Source organism: Sorex fumeus, unplaced genomic scaffold (genome assembly GCF_029834395.1).
Source record: "Sorex fumeus unplaced genomic scaffold, SorFum_2.1 ptg000032l, whole genome shotgun sequence".
In the NCBI taxonomy this organism is placed as follows: Eukaryota; Metazoa; Chordata; class Mammalia; order Eulipotyphla; family Soricidae; genus Sorex; species Sorex fumeus.
The window spans coordinates 12,102,566-12,120,863 of NW_026606089.1; the positions used below are offsets into that span (position 1 = coordinate 12,102,566).

The following is an 18,298-nucleotide window of genomic DNA, read 5'->3' on the forward strand; positions in this document are numbered from 1 at the left end:
TGTTTCTTTGCACCTTCCCTCATTCTAGGCCTCTGGGACTCTTGGCAAGGGTGCTGGAGAGCTAGCTTAGGGCATGCTCTGCGTGCAGGAGGCCAGGGTTCGGTTCCTAGCGCTGCATCATTACTTGAGCACTGCAAGAGTGCCGTGCCCCCAGAGCAAGACCAGGAGTGGCTTCCAACACTGGAAATCTGTTTGTTTTTATAAGGTATTTACAATAGAATGTTCAGGCATAAACATGCTAATCCCACTCCCTCCCCCAGTGTCAGCTTCTCTCTACCAGTTGCATTGTGCCTCCCCCCCCACTCCTGCCTCTGTCCTATCCCCTCCCAGCCCCCCTCCACACACACACACCCAGCGGTGATATGCTTCCTACTAAAGGCCAGGTAATTAAAAATCCCAAGGTTTTGTCTAGGTGATCCATCAGGAAGTTACAGAGCCTAAGTGATCATTATATGAGGTCCGTCTCCCGGAAATGAGCGGCCTCTCGGCCAGCACCACCTCCTTGGTAGCAAGGAGGGCGCTAGCCCCGGGTCCAAGGAAGCCACCATAAACTTTTTATCTTCTAACCCCCTTAAGAACACCCTGGGGCCAAGGCCATACATAGCTCAGTGGTGGAGCGCATGCTTCCCGTCTCCATCCCTGACATCAAAAAAGACAGAGCCAGGGAAATAGCTCAAAGGGTTAGCGTGCATACTTTATATGTGGCTACCTCAGTTTCATTCCCACTAATGCCAGGAGCAAACCCAGAGCAGTGAGTTGGGTGTGGCCCCCAAAAAAGTCACAGCATCTGCCCTAGTAAGGGGAAGCCACATCTCTCCCTGCTTCTCGGTCCCCAAACCAGGGCCACAGCCAGTTCTGCAAGCCGGGCTCCAGCTGACTCCTTTCTGCCTTGGAGGCTGCCCCAGGCTGGCCACATCCCCCCCTTCCTCTGTCCTACCTCTGGCCTCAAACCACCCTGCGTGCCAGGGTCATTAAGACACTCAATTCAGTAAGACCCTCCCCTGCTTTCACAGACCAGGCCCTGGCACAGGATCTGAGACCACCTTGTACTGGATCAGAGAGGGCAAAGAGGGGAAGGTGCTTGCCTGGCACAGGGCCAACTTGAGTTCAGTCCCCAGTATCAAATACATTTCCCTCTGCCCCATCAGGGGCAACCCCTGAGCATCACCAGATGTGACCCAGAAACAAAGAGAAGAAAACTGGGTACCTTGACCCAGTGTCAGCAGGAAGGAGAGGTGGCTTGGGAAGGACCGTGCAGAGACTTGTCTTTGCAGAGAGTGTTTCCCATCAGCCACTGCTCCTTCAGCATTTGCTCTGCTTCGTGCCTGAGACTGCAGAGGAGCAAGGTGGCCACGGTGACAGGCACTGACCCTGGGCCTCAGGGATGCTCTCCCCACGAGAACCTAGCCGCTGGGAAGCATGGAGGCATGTCTAATCCTTTGAGGGCAGCAACAATCATGGGGTACAGGAACGCTGATGAAGTTTGTAGATCGCTGACTCACAAGCCATGAGGCAAGACGGTTCAGACCCAGCTAAAGGCAACAGCAGCGTAAGAGACTACCAGGCCACAGGCCGGCTCTGTGGGCCCTGCTGGGCCTCCCTGGTACCATCTCTGCCTCTTGACAGGTTTCCTTTTAAGATGCCTACCAGGGTGGCAGAGCAGTAGTATAGTGGGTAGGGCATTTTCTTTGCACGCAGCCGACCCGGCTTCAATCCCCGGGATCCCAAACAGCCGACCCAGCTATGATCCCCACCATCGCACGTGGCCCTCTGAACCCTGCCAGGAATGATCCTTTAGTGCAGAGCCAGGAGTGAGCCCTGAGCAAGCCGGGTGTGCCTACCGGGGTGGAAAAAAAGCCTTCCGACTACACGTGTCACCTTTAAAAGCCCTGAGCAAATTGTTACCAGACTGGTGCCCTGAGGTTTCCATGACCCTAGAGCAGGACACCTGCCAAATGATGCCAGCTTGAATTGGCGCTGAGGAGGCTGGGGCTGCTCTGCCGCACAGCACCCCCTGCTGGCCAGGGCATATGATCACAGCCCACCCCAAACCCAAGAAAGCTGTTCTTGCTTTCCTGGGCCCTTGATTGCACCCTTTTTCCTCTTTGAGAAATTTCGTTTTATTTCCTTTCTTATTATGGGGGTGGGGCTGGAGAGATAGCACAGCGGGTTGGGCGTTTACCTTGCACACCGCCGACACAGATTCGATTCCTCTGCCCCTCTCGGAGAGCCCGGCAAGCTACCAAGAGTATTTTGCTCGCACAGCAAAGTCTGGCAAGCTACCCATGACATATTTGATATGCCAAAAACAGTAACAAGTCTCACAATTTGTTGTGAGACGTTACTGGTGCCTGCTCAAGCAAACCAATGAACAACGGGAGGACAGTGCTATAGTGCTATTATGGGGGTGGGAGATACACCCAGTGATGCTTTAAGAACAATTCCTGGCTCTGTGCTCAGGAGTGACCCCTGTAGATCTGAGGATTCAAGCCAGGATTAAGCGCATGCAAGGCAAGCACCTTACCTCCTGTGCTGTCTCTGGCCCTGGTTTCCTTCTCTCCACCCACGAAACCCTAGACTCTTGTCACCTTGTCCCCACAGGTCCAGCTGCAGCTGCTGACCGCCATTGTGAAGCTCTTTCTGAAAAAGCCCACCGAGACCCAGGAGCTCGTGCAGCAGGTCCTCAGCCTGGCCACGCAGGTGGGTACCCCGGCTCCCCACTGTGCCCAACAGGGGGTTTTTGGGTCCAGGGAGCCAGACCTGGTCCGTCCCTGAGACACTGGTGGGTGTATGGCCCCCACGAAGTCCCAGATCCCCGCTCAGGGAGCGTGGCTGCAGATCAGAGATGGAATGACATCCATTGAGTTCTTGAGAGAAGCAGAGGGTCGGCGAGGAAGCAGGGGCAGAGAGTCGGGATGGAGTGCTCCCAGCTGTGCTCGGGATGCTGCCAGCGGCCCTGGGCACACCCTTGCATCATGAGCTTCCCTTCCCCTCTGACTTTCCTACCCCCCCCCCCCCAAGGACTCAGACAACCCCGACTTGCGGGACCGAGGCTACATCTACTGGCGTCTGCTTTCCACGGACCCGGTGGCCGCCAAGGAGGTGGTGTTGGCCGAGAAGCCACTCATCTCTGAGGAGACGGACCTCATCGAGCCCACACTGCTGGACGAGCTCATCTGCTACATCGGCACCCTGGCGTCCGTTTACCACAAGCCCCCCAGCGCCTTTGTGGAGGGGGGCCGGGGGGCTGTGCACAAGAGCCTGCCCCCCCGCACAGCCTCGTGAGTGAAGTGGGCGGGCATGGGGCTCAGTCTCCCCTAATCAACACACACACACACACACACACACACACACCAGCTCTCACACACACTCTTACATATACTCCATAGCATGTACACACAGTGGAACTCAGCCTACTGTCCCTGACACACACAACCTCTCACACACTCACATTCTCATACATACACTCACACAGTTCCACTCACAGTCACACAGTTCCACTCACAGTCTCACACCCACTCTCACACACACTTATACTCTCACATATACACACTCATTCTCAGACCCTCATACATACCCACACACTCTCTCTCTCTCACACACACACACACCTACATACACATGCACAGTCACTCCTACATACTCATAAGTCGCATGCACACATATACTCACTCTCATACTCTTACTCATGCATACACACTCACACACACATACTCTTCATATCCTCAGACCCATTCACTCTCTCACACTCTCCGTGGGTGCCCAGGCTTTCGGGCCCATGTGCCCATGTGCCCTTGGCAGGTCTCACCCCTCCCACTGATTGCACACTGCAGCTGGCGGCACCTGATGAGGCGACCTCTTTGGTCCTTCCTCCAGTGCTGAGAGATGGTGTCCCCATTTCCAGACAAGGACAGTGGGCACAGAGAATGCCACTGCCCCAGACTGGGCTCTGCCCACAGCCCTGTCTATCATGGTCATTGGTGTCTTCCCCCCCCCCCCACCCCGAGGTTTGCCCAGCCAAGGAGACCAGCCACTGGGACCGGCAGGGGCCGAGGGGTGGAGAGGACCAGCTGTGAGGATGCAGGAAAGTCGGGCAGAGGAAAAGGGCACATGGACAACAGTGGGGTGAACCCCATTCCCCTCCCGGAGGGGGACTCTGGACACCCCTCTCTGTGGCAGGCCTGCCCCCACTCTGCTGACCTCATGCTCTTGGGTCCCTGCAGGAACGAGAGCGCCGAGAGCCCCGAGACAGCGCCCACTGGAGCACCCCCTGGCGAGCAGCCGGACATTATCCCCACGCAGGGTGACCTGCTGGGCGACCTCCTCAACCTGGACCTTGGGCCCCCCGTCAGCGGTCCGCCCCTGGCCACCTCTTCCGTGCAGATGGGGGCTGTGGACCTGCTTGGTGGTGGCCTCGACAGTCTGGTACGTCTCGGCTCCTGCCCTGCTCCCGCAGGCCTTCAGCAACCATCTTCAGAACAGACCCTCGCTTTGTGCCAAGCCCCAGCCAAGGCCCTTAGCTGCCGTTGTCTGAAGGGGGTCACGTAGCTCCCTGCTTGTCACTGAGAAAATAGAGCCTTGGAGAGGCCCTGGGACCTGCTTCCCGGGGCGCAGCTGCCGAAACTTCACCTGGCCCCAATCTGTGGGCCCGGCTCTTGGCCCCTATCTACCCTGTTAGTCACCTTGACCCTGTAAGCGAAGCCAGACTTGGGCCAGCCAGAGGCAGCATGCCAAGCCAGGAGGCCATGGGAGTTCAGGGACGGTCCTTGTCCCCTGTAGAAGAGGGTGGTGACACTGGCATTGGGGCTTCTTGGGCTACTTCCGTCAGCAGGTAGAGCCCGTCGCTTGGTCTGACTCAGGCTCATCAGGTGCAGCCCGGGCAGGCAGTGACGCCTGGGGCAGGGTGGGCCGGGCTGTGGCAGGGGTCATAGAGGGGTGTGAAGTCGGGGTTCTTGTCTTCATTGGGCCCCCAACTCGTGGATACAGCAGCACTGACTGATCTTTTCCTCTTTCCTCCCTCTCTTTCTCTCTCTCTCCCCCCGCCCCTTCTCCTGGCCTTTCTCTGCATGCGGCTGCCTGTTCTCTCCACCCCACCTGCTTCTGCTTGGAGATGGGGGATGATCCTGAAGGGGTACGGTTCAGCCCTGTGTCACCGAGCCTTCGTTCCTGCTCCTGGGAGCACGGGCCCGGCAGCCTAGGGTCAGACAAGCTCATGCGTCCCCACTCGGCCGGGGCTAGCTGCCCCAGACCCCCTGTCCTCACTGCCTCCCGACAGAGTGACCTAGCCTGCTCACGGCCCCTCTCAGACATCCTGGGTGCACCTTCGCTCCTCATAGCACCTTTTGACCATGGGCCAGTCAGTGTCCCCAGCCTGTTCCCAGAGGTCGCCATACGGCTCGCGTGGCGTGGGGCAGAGAGGGGTGCGTCCTTCTCCACTCACCTCACTCTTGTTTCTACAACTTAGAGGGGATGTGCCAGCAGTTCCGTAGCACCCCTGCCCCATTTCTGCTTGTCTCGGGTCCCAACGTCCAAGGCCAGCCTCTAACCTCTCTCTCTTCCTTGCCAGATTGGGGGTCCTAACTTTGCGACACCCCCAGCAACAGCAGTACCAGCCAACCTGGGTGCACCCATGGGCAGTGGCCTGAGTGACCTCTTTGACCTGACTAGTGGCGTGGGCACCCTGTCAGGATCTTACGTGGCCCCCAAAACAGTAAGTATCACCTGGGTTTCGTGGGCACAGCTCCCAGAGACCAGGTCATGTGAACCTGGTGGGGAGCATCCCGGAGGAGGGTCGTTGCAGTTCCAGACATATTAGCCAGGAGGCTCCAGGCAGCCTGCCCTGGTGAGCCCCTCAGCCCTCAAGCTCAGGACTCAGTGCCCCATCCCACAAGACACTGTCGTGAAGACCTATCTGTCCCGATCCAAACACAGGAAGGCAGGGACCCAGCTGGTTCTGACAACACTGGACATTAAGGCAGGCCCACAGAGGGTTCCCAGCTGCTCCAGGGCTCCACAGGGGCCGTGAGCTGAGGCTTTGGCGCCAGCAGTCTGAAATGGGTTCTAGTGGCTTGCCAGTGTTATGAGTGATCGCAAATGGAAGCACTCATTCCTCAGCCTCCTCATCGGCTGGAGGAAGAATCCCTGCGACCTCGGCACTACCTTTCCCTGAGCTCGGAGCCCACTCTTCCTTCCGGAGCCGTCAGCTCAGCAGCTGCATCTTCCTGGCAGCCCTTTCGAGGCCTGGGCTCCCTCCCCACCTGTGGGGATGAGTAATTGTCCAGGCGTCATGGCACAGGGAGGATGACGTGCTCTGTATACGAGAGCTCGGAGCTCTGGGGCCAGCAGGGGAATCACAGTGCCTGGTTTCCTCCAGAGAATGCTGAGGGTCCATGCTAGACCCCATGAACCACAGGGGCACCACCGGGACCAAGAGAGACCGAGCAGTCAAGGCAGGGTGACAGAGCACAGAGAGGGCCTGGGCAAGGGGCCTCCTGCAGGGCAGATACACCCAGCCCTCCGAGGGCCAGAGCCCAGTGACTGCCCCCACAATCACTCCAGAGAAGCACAGATGGCCGGCACTAGCTGGATCACATGAGGCTGGCTGGGAAGAGGGCACTGCAGGTGTTAAGGATCAGTTCTGCTTTGTTTCGGTTTTGTTCTGGGGACACACCTGGCAGTGGTCAGGGATCACCATATGTCGTGCTGGGAATTGAATCCAGGTCAGCTGCGTGCAAGGCATGAGCCCAACACGCTGTACTATCTTTCTAGCCTTCCTTATTTTTTAAAAGGACTTTGGGGCAACACTCAGCAGGGGCTTAGGGGCTCCTGGCAGTGCTCAGGGACTGGGACACACATGATATTGGGGATCGAACCAGGGTTAGCCACATGCAAAACCACAACCTTCGACCCTGGTACTATCTGTGACCCAAGATTTGCATTTTTTATTTCAAACTTTTATTTTTATTTCTCTTCACTATTTTGAGGGCCACACCTGGTGGTACTTGGGGGACATGTGCTACCAGGGATCAAAGCAGGGCCGCACACATGCCAGGCGTGTGCTCTGTCACTTAAGCCACATCCCTGGCCCGAACTTTCTTTTCTTTGTTTGATTTTGGGCCATACTCAGTGTTTCTCTTGGGGGTCACTCCCAGTCATGCTCAGGGGACCGTGCAGTGCTGTGATGAGACCTTGACCTGCATGCAGAGGCTGTGCTTCAGCCTTTTGGGGTATCTCTCAGGTCCCACACTTGTGTTTTATTTGCTTATTTTGTCTTGGGGGCCAGTTTTCACTATGCTCAGGGCTTAGTCCTGGCGCTGCGCTCAGGGCTCACTCCCAGAGGGCCTCTGGGGACCACGTGGTGCTGGGGCTGAAACCAGGGTCAGCAGCACTCCGTGTACAAACCCTAGCCCCTGCACTGTCTCTCTGTGCACCCCCCTCAGATTTGAATTTTCAAAGATGATTTTCACTCCTGTGAAAATGGAGCATTAGAATTGGGGCGGCCATGCAGGTGACTGACATCACCTTGTATTCTTATAGGGGCCATACCCATAAGTGATGCTCCCCACAGGCATTGTGGAACTGAGGCTCAGTTCCAGCGGTGCTCTGGCCACCAGGACCACATCTGGTACAGCATGTGGTACTAGGAGCAAACTCAGAGCCCCCCTGTTGCCAGGCCTGTACTCTGCCACTTAAGTATCACCTGTCCCTTATCTGTGAGCTCAGAAGGCAACATTGGCAGGTGGTGGTTGTGGAGAGATGAGAAAGGTGCCAAAGGTGGCCGGAAGAGGAGGCCATTGACAGGATCTGGGCTGAGTCATGGGACTCAGCTGAACACTGCTGAGTCAGTGAAGAGCACCTTGGGGGGTACACAGCAGGCAGGGCGCTGAGCTTCGCCCTCAGGTGGCCCCTGAGCTGCCCGTGTAGGAATCCCAGCCTTAGAGATGTTTTGCGTGTCCACAGGATGATGCCCAGAGATGTCCGACAGGGGCAGGGCTTTCCTGCCCAGGCAGCACTCCCTCAGTACCATTCCTCCACCTGCTGCTGGGCCCAAGGATGCAGAGAGCGAAGCAGAGATTGGCATATGAGCTCCCTCCTCTGTCGTCGCAGCCCCGAGGCCACGCCTAGGGAAGGAGTCTGCGTGCGTTTCCCCGAGGCTGCAGCTCTTGAGCTGAGACTCAGACAACAAGGGCAGCCAAGCAGCCAAGGGCTGCCAGGCGAGGTCCCCTTAGGTGGTGTCCTTGGCCAGGCCAGTCGGGACAGTCCCAGGCCAGCCCATTCCTTCCGCCGGCCAGAACATACCGTGACAGCCTCCAGCTTGGGCTGAGGCCCAAGAAGCCCCGGCCTCCCCTGGCTCCCCTTCTTGGGCCCTTGAAGACTTGGGTCAGCCAGTGGCCACTTCTGCAGGCAGGTCTCTGTGCCCGTTGTCCCCATCTGTAGCCACGGTCCCAAGGGACCCTGCAGGAACCTCCTCTGCCCTGGCCTGGATGGGCCTGGGAGTCCCGTGCCTGAGAGTGAAGGAGAAGCAGGAGTCACCCTACTCCTCTGCCCTCTCCCCTGCAGGTGTGGCTCCCGGCCATGAAGGCCAAGGGCCTGGAAATCTCGGGCACCTTCACCCGCCAGGGGGGCACCATCTCCATGGACCTGCAGCTGACCAACAAGGCCCTGCAGGTCATGACCGACTTTGCCATCCAGTTCAACCGCAACAGGTGAGCGAGACTGGGCAACCCCGTACTGCAAGCCCGGGCCGCACGTCCCACCCCCCTCCCCTGTGGGCTGCAGCGGGCCAGGGTCGGGGGATCATGCCCCATATTATCTGTCCCCTTCACTACCCTTCGGAGGATGTTTCCCACCAAACCCCCAGCTCCAGTGGCTGCACTGGGCTCCTTCCTCAAAGTACTTGGGTCACAAGGTCCATCTGCCTCTGCCCCCACCTGTGGCTCTGCATGGAGCAGACGAGGACTCTCAGGGGACCCCCGCAGCCCTTCCTGATGATTCTTCTTCCTGAGTGGCTCCAGTGATGAGCAAACTGAGCCTCTAAGAAGTTGACTGAAGGGGCTGCTTCCCCAGGGAGACCCTGTGGGCCCGGGGCGCCACTTACCAGCCTCTCAGTGGAATTCGGTCCTCAAGGGAAGGACAGGATTCAGCAGGCCACTGCAGGCCGAGACCATGGGGCCAGGGGCCTGTCCTGGGAGCTGGGCCGGGCCCGTGTGCCGGAATGTCTCCAGCTACGCGCTTGCCCAGCTGTCCTGCTCTCCCCGCCCTCCCCGCGGGCCTTTTCTCTCCCCAGCTTTGGCCTGGCCCCCGCCGCCCCCCTGCAGGTCCACGCACCGCTCAGCCCCAACCAGACCGTGGAGATCTCCTTGCCGCTCAACACGGTGGGCTCGGTCATGAAGATGGAGCCTCTCAACAACCTCCAGGTGTGCCCCAGCCTGGCTGCTGCACCAGCAGGACCCTGGAGGGCTTAGGGAGGGTGCAGGAAGCAGACCCCCCCCCCTTGGAGGGATCCCAACAGTGACCCGGGGCCGGCCCCCTCCTCCCCAGGTGGCAGTGAAGAACAACATCGACGTGTTCTACTTCAGCACGTTGTACCCGCTACACATCGTCTTTGTGGAAGACGGAAAGATGGGTGAGTTGAGGCTCCGAGCCTCCCGGCCGGCTTCCAGGCTACCCACCTGTGACCTGCATGTCCCAGCCCTGCGGAGCCCCAGCTGGCCAGGCAGAGTGGCTGTGTGCCCTGGAGCCTGCCCTCAGCCTTGCCGCAGCCTCCAGGGGTGTGGGGGTGACAGCAAGCTTGATCCCCAACTCCCCCCACCCCAGGACAGTGTTGGGGCTGCCTCCTCCTCCCTCTCCCCAAAGCTCTGTGACTCTGACATCCGAGTGGTGGGGCAAGGGATATTGTGGGTGCTTCGGGGAGGGTCGGGCCAGGGCTTTGGATCCAGCACTGATGGCTGCAGTGGTTTTTATTTTTTTATTTATTTATTTTTTTGGCTTGTGGGCCACAACCAGTGATGCTCAGGGGTTACTCCTGGCTCTGTATTCAGCAGTCAGTCCTGGAGGTGCTCAGGGAACTATGTGGGTTGCCGGGGACGGAACCCGGGTCTGCCATGTGCAGGGCAAGTGCCTTACCCACTCCGGCCCCTATTGGTGGCCACCTTTGCTGTGGCAAGCAGGACAGGCATTGGCAGCTCCGGTCTGTCCTCAGCATCAGGGGGCTCCCTCGCCCCCAGGCCCAGGCCCTCGGTTCATCTGGGCCCCGTCCTGCTCCCCTCCAGAACGGCAGCTGTTCCTGGCCACGTGGAAGGACATTCCCAATGAGAACGAAGCCCAGTTCCAGATCAGAGACTGCCCCCTCAATGCGGGTGAGGACCCCCTCAGCCACCCCCACCCGGCCACGCTGCCCCTCACCTGCCCCCGCGCCCCTGACCGGAGGCCTCCCACCCCCCACAGACGCCGTGAGCAGTAGACTGCAGGGCAGCAACATCTTCACGGTGGCCAAGCGGAACGTGGAGGGCCAGGACATGCTCTACCAGTCCCTGAAGCTCACCAACGGCATCTGGGTGCTGGCAGAGCTGCGCATCCAGCCCGGGAACCCCAACCTCACGGTGAGGGCCCCCGCCCGCCTCCCCGCATGCAGGTGCACAGCAGGGTGCTTTCTCGGGACGGACCCCGCCCTCGGTCCCAGCGAGCCTCCCCGAGCAGACCCCCAAACTGGCTCTCAGGACGGTGCTGGGACGAGAATATTCCATCTCCCCGGGCCTGGGAGATCGCCGACTCCCAGCAGCCCAGCCCCCCACCCCCACGCCCGCCTGAGTCCCACCCAGTCGCATGCCTTTCTGCTATCATGCCAGCCCCCGAGGGAGCCCCAGGCTTGGCTGCGCCCCTGCTCCTGTCTCGGGCAGGCCTGGGCCTGCAGGCAGAGCTGGTGTGCGGGGGGCTCGGGCCGGGGAGCTGCGGTGGTGGTAATTTCCATCTCCCTGTTCGGTTGCTGCATGTCCGCCTTCCCCGCTGGTGCCCGCGGTGCAGGACTTGGAGGTTAGCAGACTGCTTTTTTCCCTCTCCGACCCCTCAGCCAGCCCTTGCTCCGCCCACCCCCATTCCCTGGCCTCACACCACTGCAGCCCAGAGCTAGGCAGAAGCACACGCAGCCTGCAGACAGGAGGGTCAGCAGACCCTCAGAGGCTACCACGAACCTCAGTGACCAGGAGCTGCTGCCCCCACTTCTCCCCAACGGGCGCAGACCCCCCCCAAGGAGCCCAGGGGCCCCCTCTTGAGACTTGGGCAGAGGGTGGTGGCACAGTCACTGGGGCCAGCCACACACAGACTGTGGCGAGTCCCCGTGTGCGGGAGACGGGAAGGAGCCCTCAGCGCCCTCACCATTGGCCCCCCGTGGGTTGGGGTACCCTCCCCCCGGCATGCTCCTGGGTTCCAGCTGGTGAATCACACAGCTTGTCACAGGCCCCGAGCAGCCGACAGCAGGTGTGTGGGTTGCGAGTGTGTGCGGTTCCCCCGGCTGGCTGCAGCGCCCGCCCCCGCTGCCTCCCGCACATCTGCCTGGGCTAGTCAGCGACAGCCCCGGCGCAGCACCCTGAAATCAGCCTGTCCCCCTCCTCTCCCGCTGCAGCTCTCCCTCAAGTGCCGGGCGCCGGAGGTGTCCCAGCAAGTGTTCCAGACCTATGAGACCATCCTCAAGAACTGACGCCCCGGCCTGCACCCCGCCCCACTCCTGCCCACACCGCGGGGCGCCCCTGGGAAGTGGCGGCTGCCCCCTCCTGGCATCCTGGGGGCCCCTGGACCTCACAGCCAGGCCTGCCTGGATCCTCGGGGCGTGGCAGCCCCCCTGCTCGGGCCCCCCCTCTGCCATCGCTGCTGATGTTTAGGGTCAGGGAGGGGACCGAGGAGCCAAAGCCAGAGCAGCAGCTACTGGACACTGGACCAAGTGGTCCCGGGCGTTTTGCTTTCCCGGCGCCCTCAGGCCTCCGTCCGGGAAAACCCCACGCCTCGCCCCTTGGGTTGGTGTCAGTTCCCCCCAGTGCCACAGCACCTGCCAGGGTGTCCCATGTGTCACAGGTCCCACATCTCTGGAGCTGCATCATCAGCCTCATGCCCCATGCCCCACCTCCCCTGCTGCATCCACGGGAGGGGGGGTGGTCTCTGCCCTGGGAGGCGCCAGCCCATAGTCTGGAGAGCTGGCGGGAGTTCCCCAGCCCTGGCCGTGGCCCCCCTCACACACCCACCCCAGTCCCTCTGGCAGGACTCTCCCCAGAGAATCCCCTGGGCTGTAGGAGGAAACGGGGTGTCTCCATGGTCCGCTGCCCTTCTCTCGGGCCCCTGTTTCATTTGTGTCTGACAGAGCATTAGGTTTTCCTGTTACTGCTGTTTAATAATAAAGATTCTGCTTTTGGCAATCACGGACACTTTTTTCCCTTCCACCAAATGTCAGCATTAAGAAGTGCCCCTGGGGCCTGCGGGTGGCTCTTCCTGCAGTAACAATCTCATATATATAAGCAGAGACTCTATATTGTATGTTTACTCTTATTTTCAGAGAGAGATCGTGAATAAAAATGATGGTTTCAAGCGTGTCAGGTCCTGAGGCTCTTCTGGGCTGGGCCCTGGTCCCCACCGCCGTCCCCCACCCCACCCCACCCCACCCCGGTGCTGCACCCTGAGACACACCTTGTCCTTCCCTCCCTCCCTCCCTGCACTTCCACCCCTGTCTGTGTCTGTCTGGCTGCTGATGGGTGCTAAGGACTCTATGTGACCCCCCAACCTGGCACTGATTTGGCACGGGGTGGGGGAACCAGAGCTGCCAGGGGGTTCTTGGTGCCTGTTGGCTGTGGCAGGGGGGCTCCCTGATTCAGTGCCTCTGACCCCCGCTTCTCTCCCGCCTGGGGCTAGAAGAAGAGGGGTGCCCTATAGCCTGGCCCCACAGGACACTAGCCCTCTGTTGCCCCACCTGTGACCTCCAGGGAAAGGTCAGCCATCCTGGGAACCACAGATGAGACCCAGTATCACGAAGCCCCAGCACTCAGCCCCCAGCCCCCACGGCACAGGCCCTGGGGTACACTACAGTCCTGTCCACACAGCGACGAGACCCCAAGAGTCTGTTTAGTTGGTTTTTTTGGGGGGGGGCACACTCTGTGATGCTCAGGGGTTACTCCTGACTCTGAACTCAGGAATTACTCTTGGCAGTGCTCAGGGGACCATATGGGATGCTGAAGATACAACCTGGACCCACTGGGTGCAAGGCAATCACTCTCCCTGCTGTACTGTTCCGGTCCCCATCGGCCCAAGAGTCTGAAACTGGGGGGAGAGAAACGGAAGAGAAGCACCTTGGCCTGTGACTGTGCCTGGCACCCAGGCACTGGGGCCTTCGAGCAGAGCTGTGGGAACCCATCTGTGCCCTTCTGCTTCCTGTGCCCCTCACAGCTCAGGGCGCCCCAGGGAGGGCCCCTCTGACCCCAACTTCGGCCTCATGCTCTCGCACTCAGGGCCTGGCGATGATCGCCAACAGCCCTATGGTCTCCTGAGCACCGCAAGGAGTGATCCCTGAGCAGAGCCAGGAGTAAGCCCTGAGTACCATGGGGTGTAGGACTGTGGCCCGCCAAGAAAATAAATAAAAAAGCAAGTTTAATTCTTTTTTGGGAAAAGCTGGGAACCAGCCAGCCTATATCTGGCTGTGCTAGGAAACTACTCCAGTCTCTTTGCTGGGGGGGTGGGGGGGGGTGGGAGGGCAGGTGGTACTGGGATCAAACCTGGACCTCCCTACATGCAAAGCATGTGCCAAGTCCAAGCCTCCTACATGCAAGTCATCTCTCCAGGTCCTAAGAAGAACTCTTTCATTTTTGTTTGTTTTGTTTTTGTGCAGGGACTCTGGGGATGGGAGTGGTGAAGGCGGTGCCACACCCAGTCCTGCTCAAAGGGGGTTTGTTTTTGGGTCACACTCAGTAGTGCTAGGACTTAATCCTGGCTCTGTGCTCAGGGATCACTCCTGGCAGTCTCCTGGCAGTGGGTGAGCCGTGTGCAGGGCGAAAGCTCTACCCAATGTATTATCTCTCTGGCCCAACAAAGGGTATTCTTTCTGGGGATGAACCACACCAGCTATGCTCAGGGGTTACTGCTGGCTCTGTGCTCAGGAGTCACTCCTGGCCATGCTCAGAGGACCGCATGGGATGCTGCAGATTGAACGCTGGTTGCCCCTGTGCAAGATAGGTGCCCTACCCACTGTACTACCTAGTCCCCCAAGGGTATTCTTGACTGCTCAGAAGTGAACACTGGCAGTGCCTGGGGAACCCATATGTGGTGCTAAGAACCAAACCAAGGTCAGCCATATGTAATGCAAGTGCCTTACCCTCTGTACTATGAGTTTTTAATTTACTTTTTCGGGGGGAGCACACCTGGCATTCTTCAGGGTCTGCTCCCAGCTCTGTGCATGGGGTCGTTCCTGGCAATACCCGGGACCATGAAGTAGCAGAGGCATCAAACGCAGGCCTCTCACATGCAAAGCATGTGCGCCTTGGAGCCATCTCTCTAGCCCCAGGCTTTAGTTCTTGTGTTCAAGACCCAAGGGCAATAGAAGAAGCCGGAGTGCAGCTCAGTGGGGACGCACAGCCGCCCACGTGAAAGGACCCGAGTTCCAGCTGTGGCATTGCACAGGTCCACAAGCACTGCCATGTGTAAATTCCCCCACAACCAAACATCCTTCTCCCCACAGAAATTCAGTGCGGGGCCGGAGTGATAGTACAGTGGGTAGGATATTTGCCTTGCATGTGCCCAGCCCAAGGTTCGATCCCAGTATCCCCAAGCACCGCCAAGAGTAATTCCTGAGTGCAGAGCCAGGAGTAAGCACCGAGCATCGCTGGGTGTGACCACAAAAATAAACTCAGTGAACTCTAATATGTTTTCCCGCATGAGTACATAAACACTAACATGGAATAAATAATAGATCCTCTGCTTGGGGAAAGCTTGTAGATTTTGTTCCCATCTGTGCCTGGAGCATCCTCAGGCCTTTACCCAGTGGCTTGCCTTTCACCAGAGGACAGAGGTTCCCCCAGAACCAGAACCTTCACAGCTCGGTATTGCTGGCACATGTCACATTCCAGAGAATATTCCCTTTTGTACCCAGATGGATGCCTAGTCCAGATGCATGCCAAAATGACGTCACCAGTGAGAAGGGTATTTTGGGACTGGGGGTGGCCCAAGCGGCATGTACCTTATTCAATCCTTGAGCACTGCTGGGGGTGACCCTGATGACCTCTGAGCATTGCTGGGTGTGGTCCCCAAACAAAGGAAAAAGAAAGTCAACTGTTTATCTTTGGTGTTTCAAAAATGCTTGGGGTGGGACCGGAACAGTAGTGCAGCAGGGAGGGCCCAAACCTGGTTCAATCCTCGGTATCTCATATGGTCCCCGAGCACCGCCAGGAGTAATTCCTGAGTGCAGAGCCAGGAGTAACCTCTGGGCATCACTGGCTGTGACCCAAAAAGAAAAAAAGAAAAAAAAAAGAAATAGTCCAGCAGGTATGCGGCTAACTCAGGTTCAATTCCTCACACCAGCACCACATGATCGTTGAGCACAAGCCCAGAGTAGGTCCTAAAAACTACCGGTGTACCCCAAACCAACAAAAATGAGCATCTGAATGTCCACGTGAGGGTTTTGGGTTTTCTGGTTTTGTTTTGGGGCCACATGCAGCTGTGCTCCTAGCTCTGTGCAGGCTCAAGAACCACTACATGGGGCTCCGAAGACTACATGGGGGCTCAGGATTGAATTCAGGTTGGCCACATGCAAGGCAAGGCAAGCACCGGACCTGCTGTACTATTTTCCCAGTGCCCTTGAGTTGTTTTTGGTTTTTTTTTTATGTGATTCTTGTTTCTTCTCTCTAGTACTGGTCTCAGTTTCTGCGTTTCTGCTGTGTTCCATCTGGGCTTTATGCTCGCAACAAAGTTAGGATCCAACTCCTTCTTTCCCCAGATGGTTACCCAGTTGTCTTCACACCGTTAACTGAATAATTCATCTTCCCCCCACATATTTGAAATGTCATTTTACCATATACCAAGTTTCCACATATATGGGAGTACTTTTCTGCGTTCTGTTCTGTATCAGAGGGTCTGTCCTGTGCTGGTCACTGTGCCTTTTAAGAAGTACTGCACAGGGTGGGGTGGGGGCCAAGAGGCAGATCAATAGTCTGGAGCACATGCTTCGCACACAGGAACCCTGGATTTCATCCCTGGCACTGCATGTTCCCCAGAGCACTGCCAGGTGTAGCTCCCAGAACTGCCTGATGTGGCCCCGAAACAAAACGAAGCAATGCCCCCTCCTTTTCTTTTTCTTTCTTTGCGTCACACCCAGTGATGCTCAGGGGTTACTCTTGCCTCTGCACTCAGAAATTATTTCTGGTGGTGCTCGGGGGACCATGTGGGATGCCCAGGAATTGAACCTGGGTCAGCCACATGCAAGGCAAACGCCCTACCCACTGTACCATCACTCTGGCCCCCCTTGTCATTTTCATTATTTCTTTCCTACCCTTCTTTCCCACTTGAACTTTTGAACTAGTATTTTTTGTTTTTTGTTTGTTTAATGGTTTTATGTTCGCTTGGGGGAGACCATGAGATACAGGATATGAGCCTAGGATCCTGTGCTGGCTGGTGTTCCAGCCTTTTGAGCTGTCTTCCCGACGAGTGTTTCATTTTTATTTGAATCACATCAGAAAAAGAATTGGGGGCGGGGTGGTCACACCCAGTAGTGCTCAGGGGTTATTCCTGTCTCTGTGCTCAGAAATCACACCTGGCAGTGCTTAAGGGACCATATGGGATGTACCAGGCCAGCTGGATGCAAGACAAACGCCCTACCTGCTACATTATCAGCCCCGGATCATATGGATCATATAGAATGTTTCAAATAACTTATCAGCAGCTGGCGAGGGCTCAAAGGGCTAAACCCTGCTCTGCACACAGGAGGCCTGGGCTTGCTCTTCCATGCACGATCTCTTGAACGTGGCTGAGAGTGGTCCCCAAGCACTGCACTTAGCATCCTGGATGTGCCCCCCAAAACAAGACAAAACAAAGTTCTTGCATGCACATCTATTCTTACATAAATTCACTCCTATTTATCTTTTTTGGGTTGCTTTTACCAAAGCGCTCTCTTCATATACATGATACATTGATGATGTAAGTCTATCCTTACAAGGAAATCTTTCAATAAGCCACATAACATAACGAGTTATGTAATAACTCACTGTGAAACTCCAGGCTTGGTTCGGATTTCACTTGTTTGCCCACTCACGTCCTTCTCTGCTCCCAGATCCCACGTTCCTGTCGTGCCTCAGTCTCCGCTGCTGGTGTGTGACTGTTTCTCTGACTTTGTCAGCACCTTGGCGGTTTCCAGGAGAACCGGTCACGTGTTTCATGCCCAGCTCTAGGGCTGGGCCTCTGCTGTTTTCCTCACGGTCCGTAGAGGAGAGAGGGATTGTGAGTTTAGAAAGAAGACTGTTGTCCCCACCCCTTCTATCACAGGAGCCCCATCACCTGGCCACCGCGGGTTGCTCTCACCCACTTCTCATGCTCTGATCTTTGGGGGAGCAAGCCCCTAAGAGCAGTCTGCAGTCAGGGAGAAAGTGTGGGGACAGGGAAGGCCTCACAAAACATTCACAACTCTTCGAAGTGTTTCTTCTGCATTTATTTATTTCTTCAATCGACTGCATCACTCTGGAGTCATGGATGATATTTATTTTACCTTTGTGTGTGTGTGTGTTTGGGGTTGGAGGCGGGGTGTGTCAGAAATGGAGCCCAGGGGCTGGAGCGATAGCACAGCGGGTAGGGCATTGCACGCAGCCAACCCAGGTTTGATTCCCAGCATCCCATATGTTCCGCGGAACACCGCCAGGAGCAATTCCTGAGTGCAGAGCCAGGAGGAACGACTGAACATCGCCAGGTATGACCTAAAAAGAAAAAAAAAGAAAAAAGAAATGGAGCCCAGGCCCCTCACATTTGCAAAATATGCGCTTTCTCTGCGACCAAGCTCTGAGTTCAAGCCCATGCTGTTACATGGCTTCAGTTGTTTCAGACTTGGCTGGTGGGGACCCTTCGGGGCAGGCACTGGCTCTTTGCCTTTCCCATATTCTTCTTTTGTGGTGTTTTTTTTTTGGGGGGGCAGGGTGTGGTCATACCTGGTGCTGCTCAGAGCTTACTCCTAGCTCTGCACTCAGGTATCATTCCTGGTGGGGCTTTGGGGATCATGTGGGTCCCAGGGATCCAACCTACGTCAGTCCCATGCAAGATGAGTGCCACACCTGCTGTCCTATAGATC

At 57.4% G+C, this 18,298-nt stretch overlaps 1 protein-coding gene and 1 non-coding gene across 4 annotated transcripts in view; both read left to right on the plus strand.

Annotated features, from left to right (window-relative positions):
- Window positions 1-12,574, plus strand: part of AP1B1 (adaptor related protein complex 1 subunit beta 1) — a 57,978-nt gene extending 45,404 nt beyond the window's left edge. For 2 of the 3 annotated variants that reach the window (XM_056116557.1, XM_056116559.1), the window contains 11 exons: window positions 2,602-2,700; window positions 3,022-3,281; window positions 4,224-4,425; window positions 5,111-5,131; window positions 5,567-5,710; window positions 8,560-8,705; window positions 9,287-9,416; window positions 9,541-9,625; window positions 10,272-10,358; window positions 10,447-10,601; window positions 11,621-12,574. In XM_056116557.1, coding sequence (XP_055972532.1) covers window positions 2,602-2,700; window positions 3,022-3,281; window positions 4,224-4,425; window positions 5,111-5,131; window positions 5,567-5,710; window positions 8,560-8,705; window positions 9,287-9,416; window positions 9,541-9,625; window positions 10,272-10,358; window positions 10,447-10,601; window positions 11,621-11,695 — 1,404 coding nt within the window. In that variant the 3' untranslated portion in view covers window positions 11,696-12,574. The remainder of the gene's footprint in view (window positions 1-2,601; window positions 2,701-3,021; window positions 3,282-4,223; window positions 4,426-5,110; window positions 5,132-5,566; window positions 5,711-8,559; window positions 8,706-9,286; window positions 9,417-9,540; window positions 9,626-10,271; window positions 10,359-10,446; window positions 10,602-11,620) is intronic. The other variant, XM_056116558.1, reaches the window with a different exon arrangement.
- On the plus strand, window positions 8,968-9,064 carry LOC130025917 (small nucleolar RNA SNORD125). Its single transcript, XR_008792821.1, has one exon. It is a non-coding gene; the product is annotated as a small nucleolar RNA SNORD125 (small nucleolar RNA).
- Window positions 12,575-18,298: the final 5,724 nt, after the last annotated feature.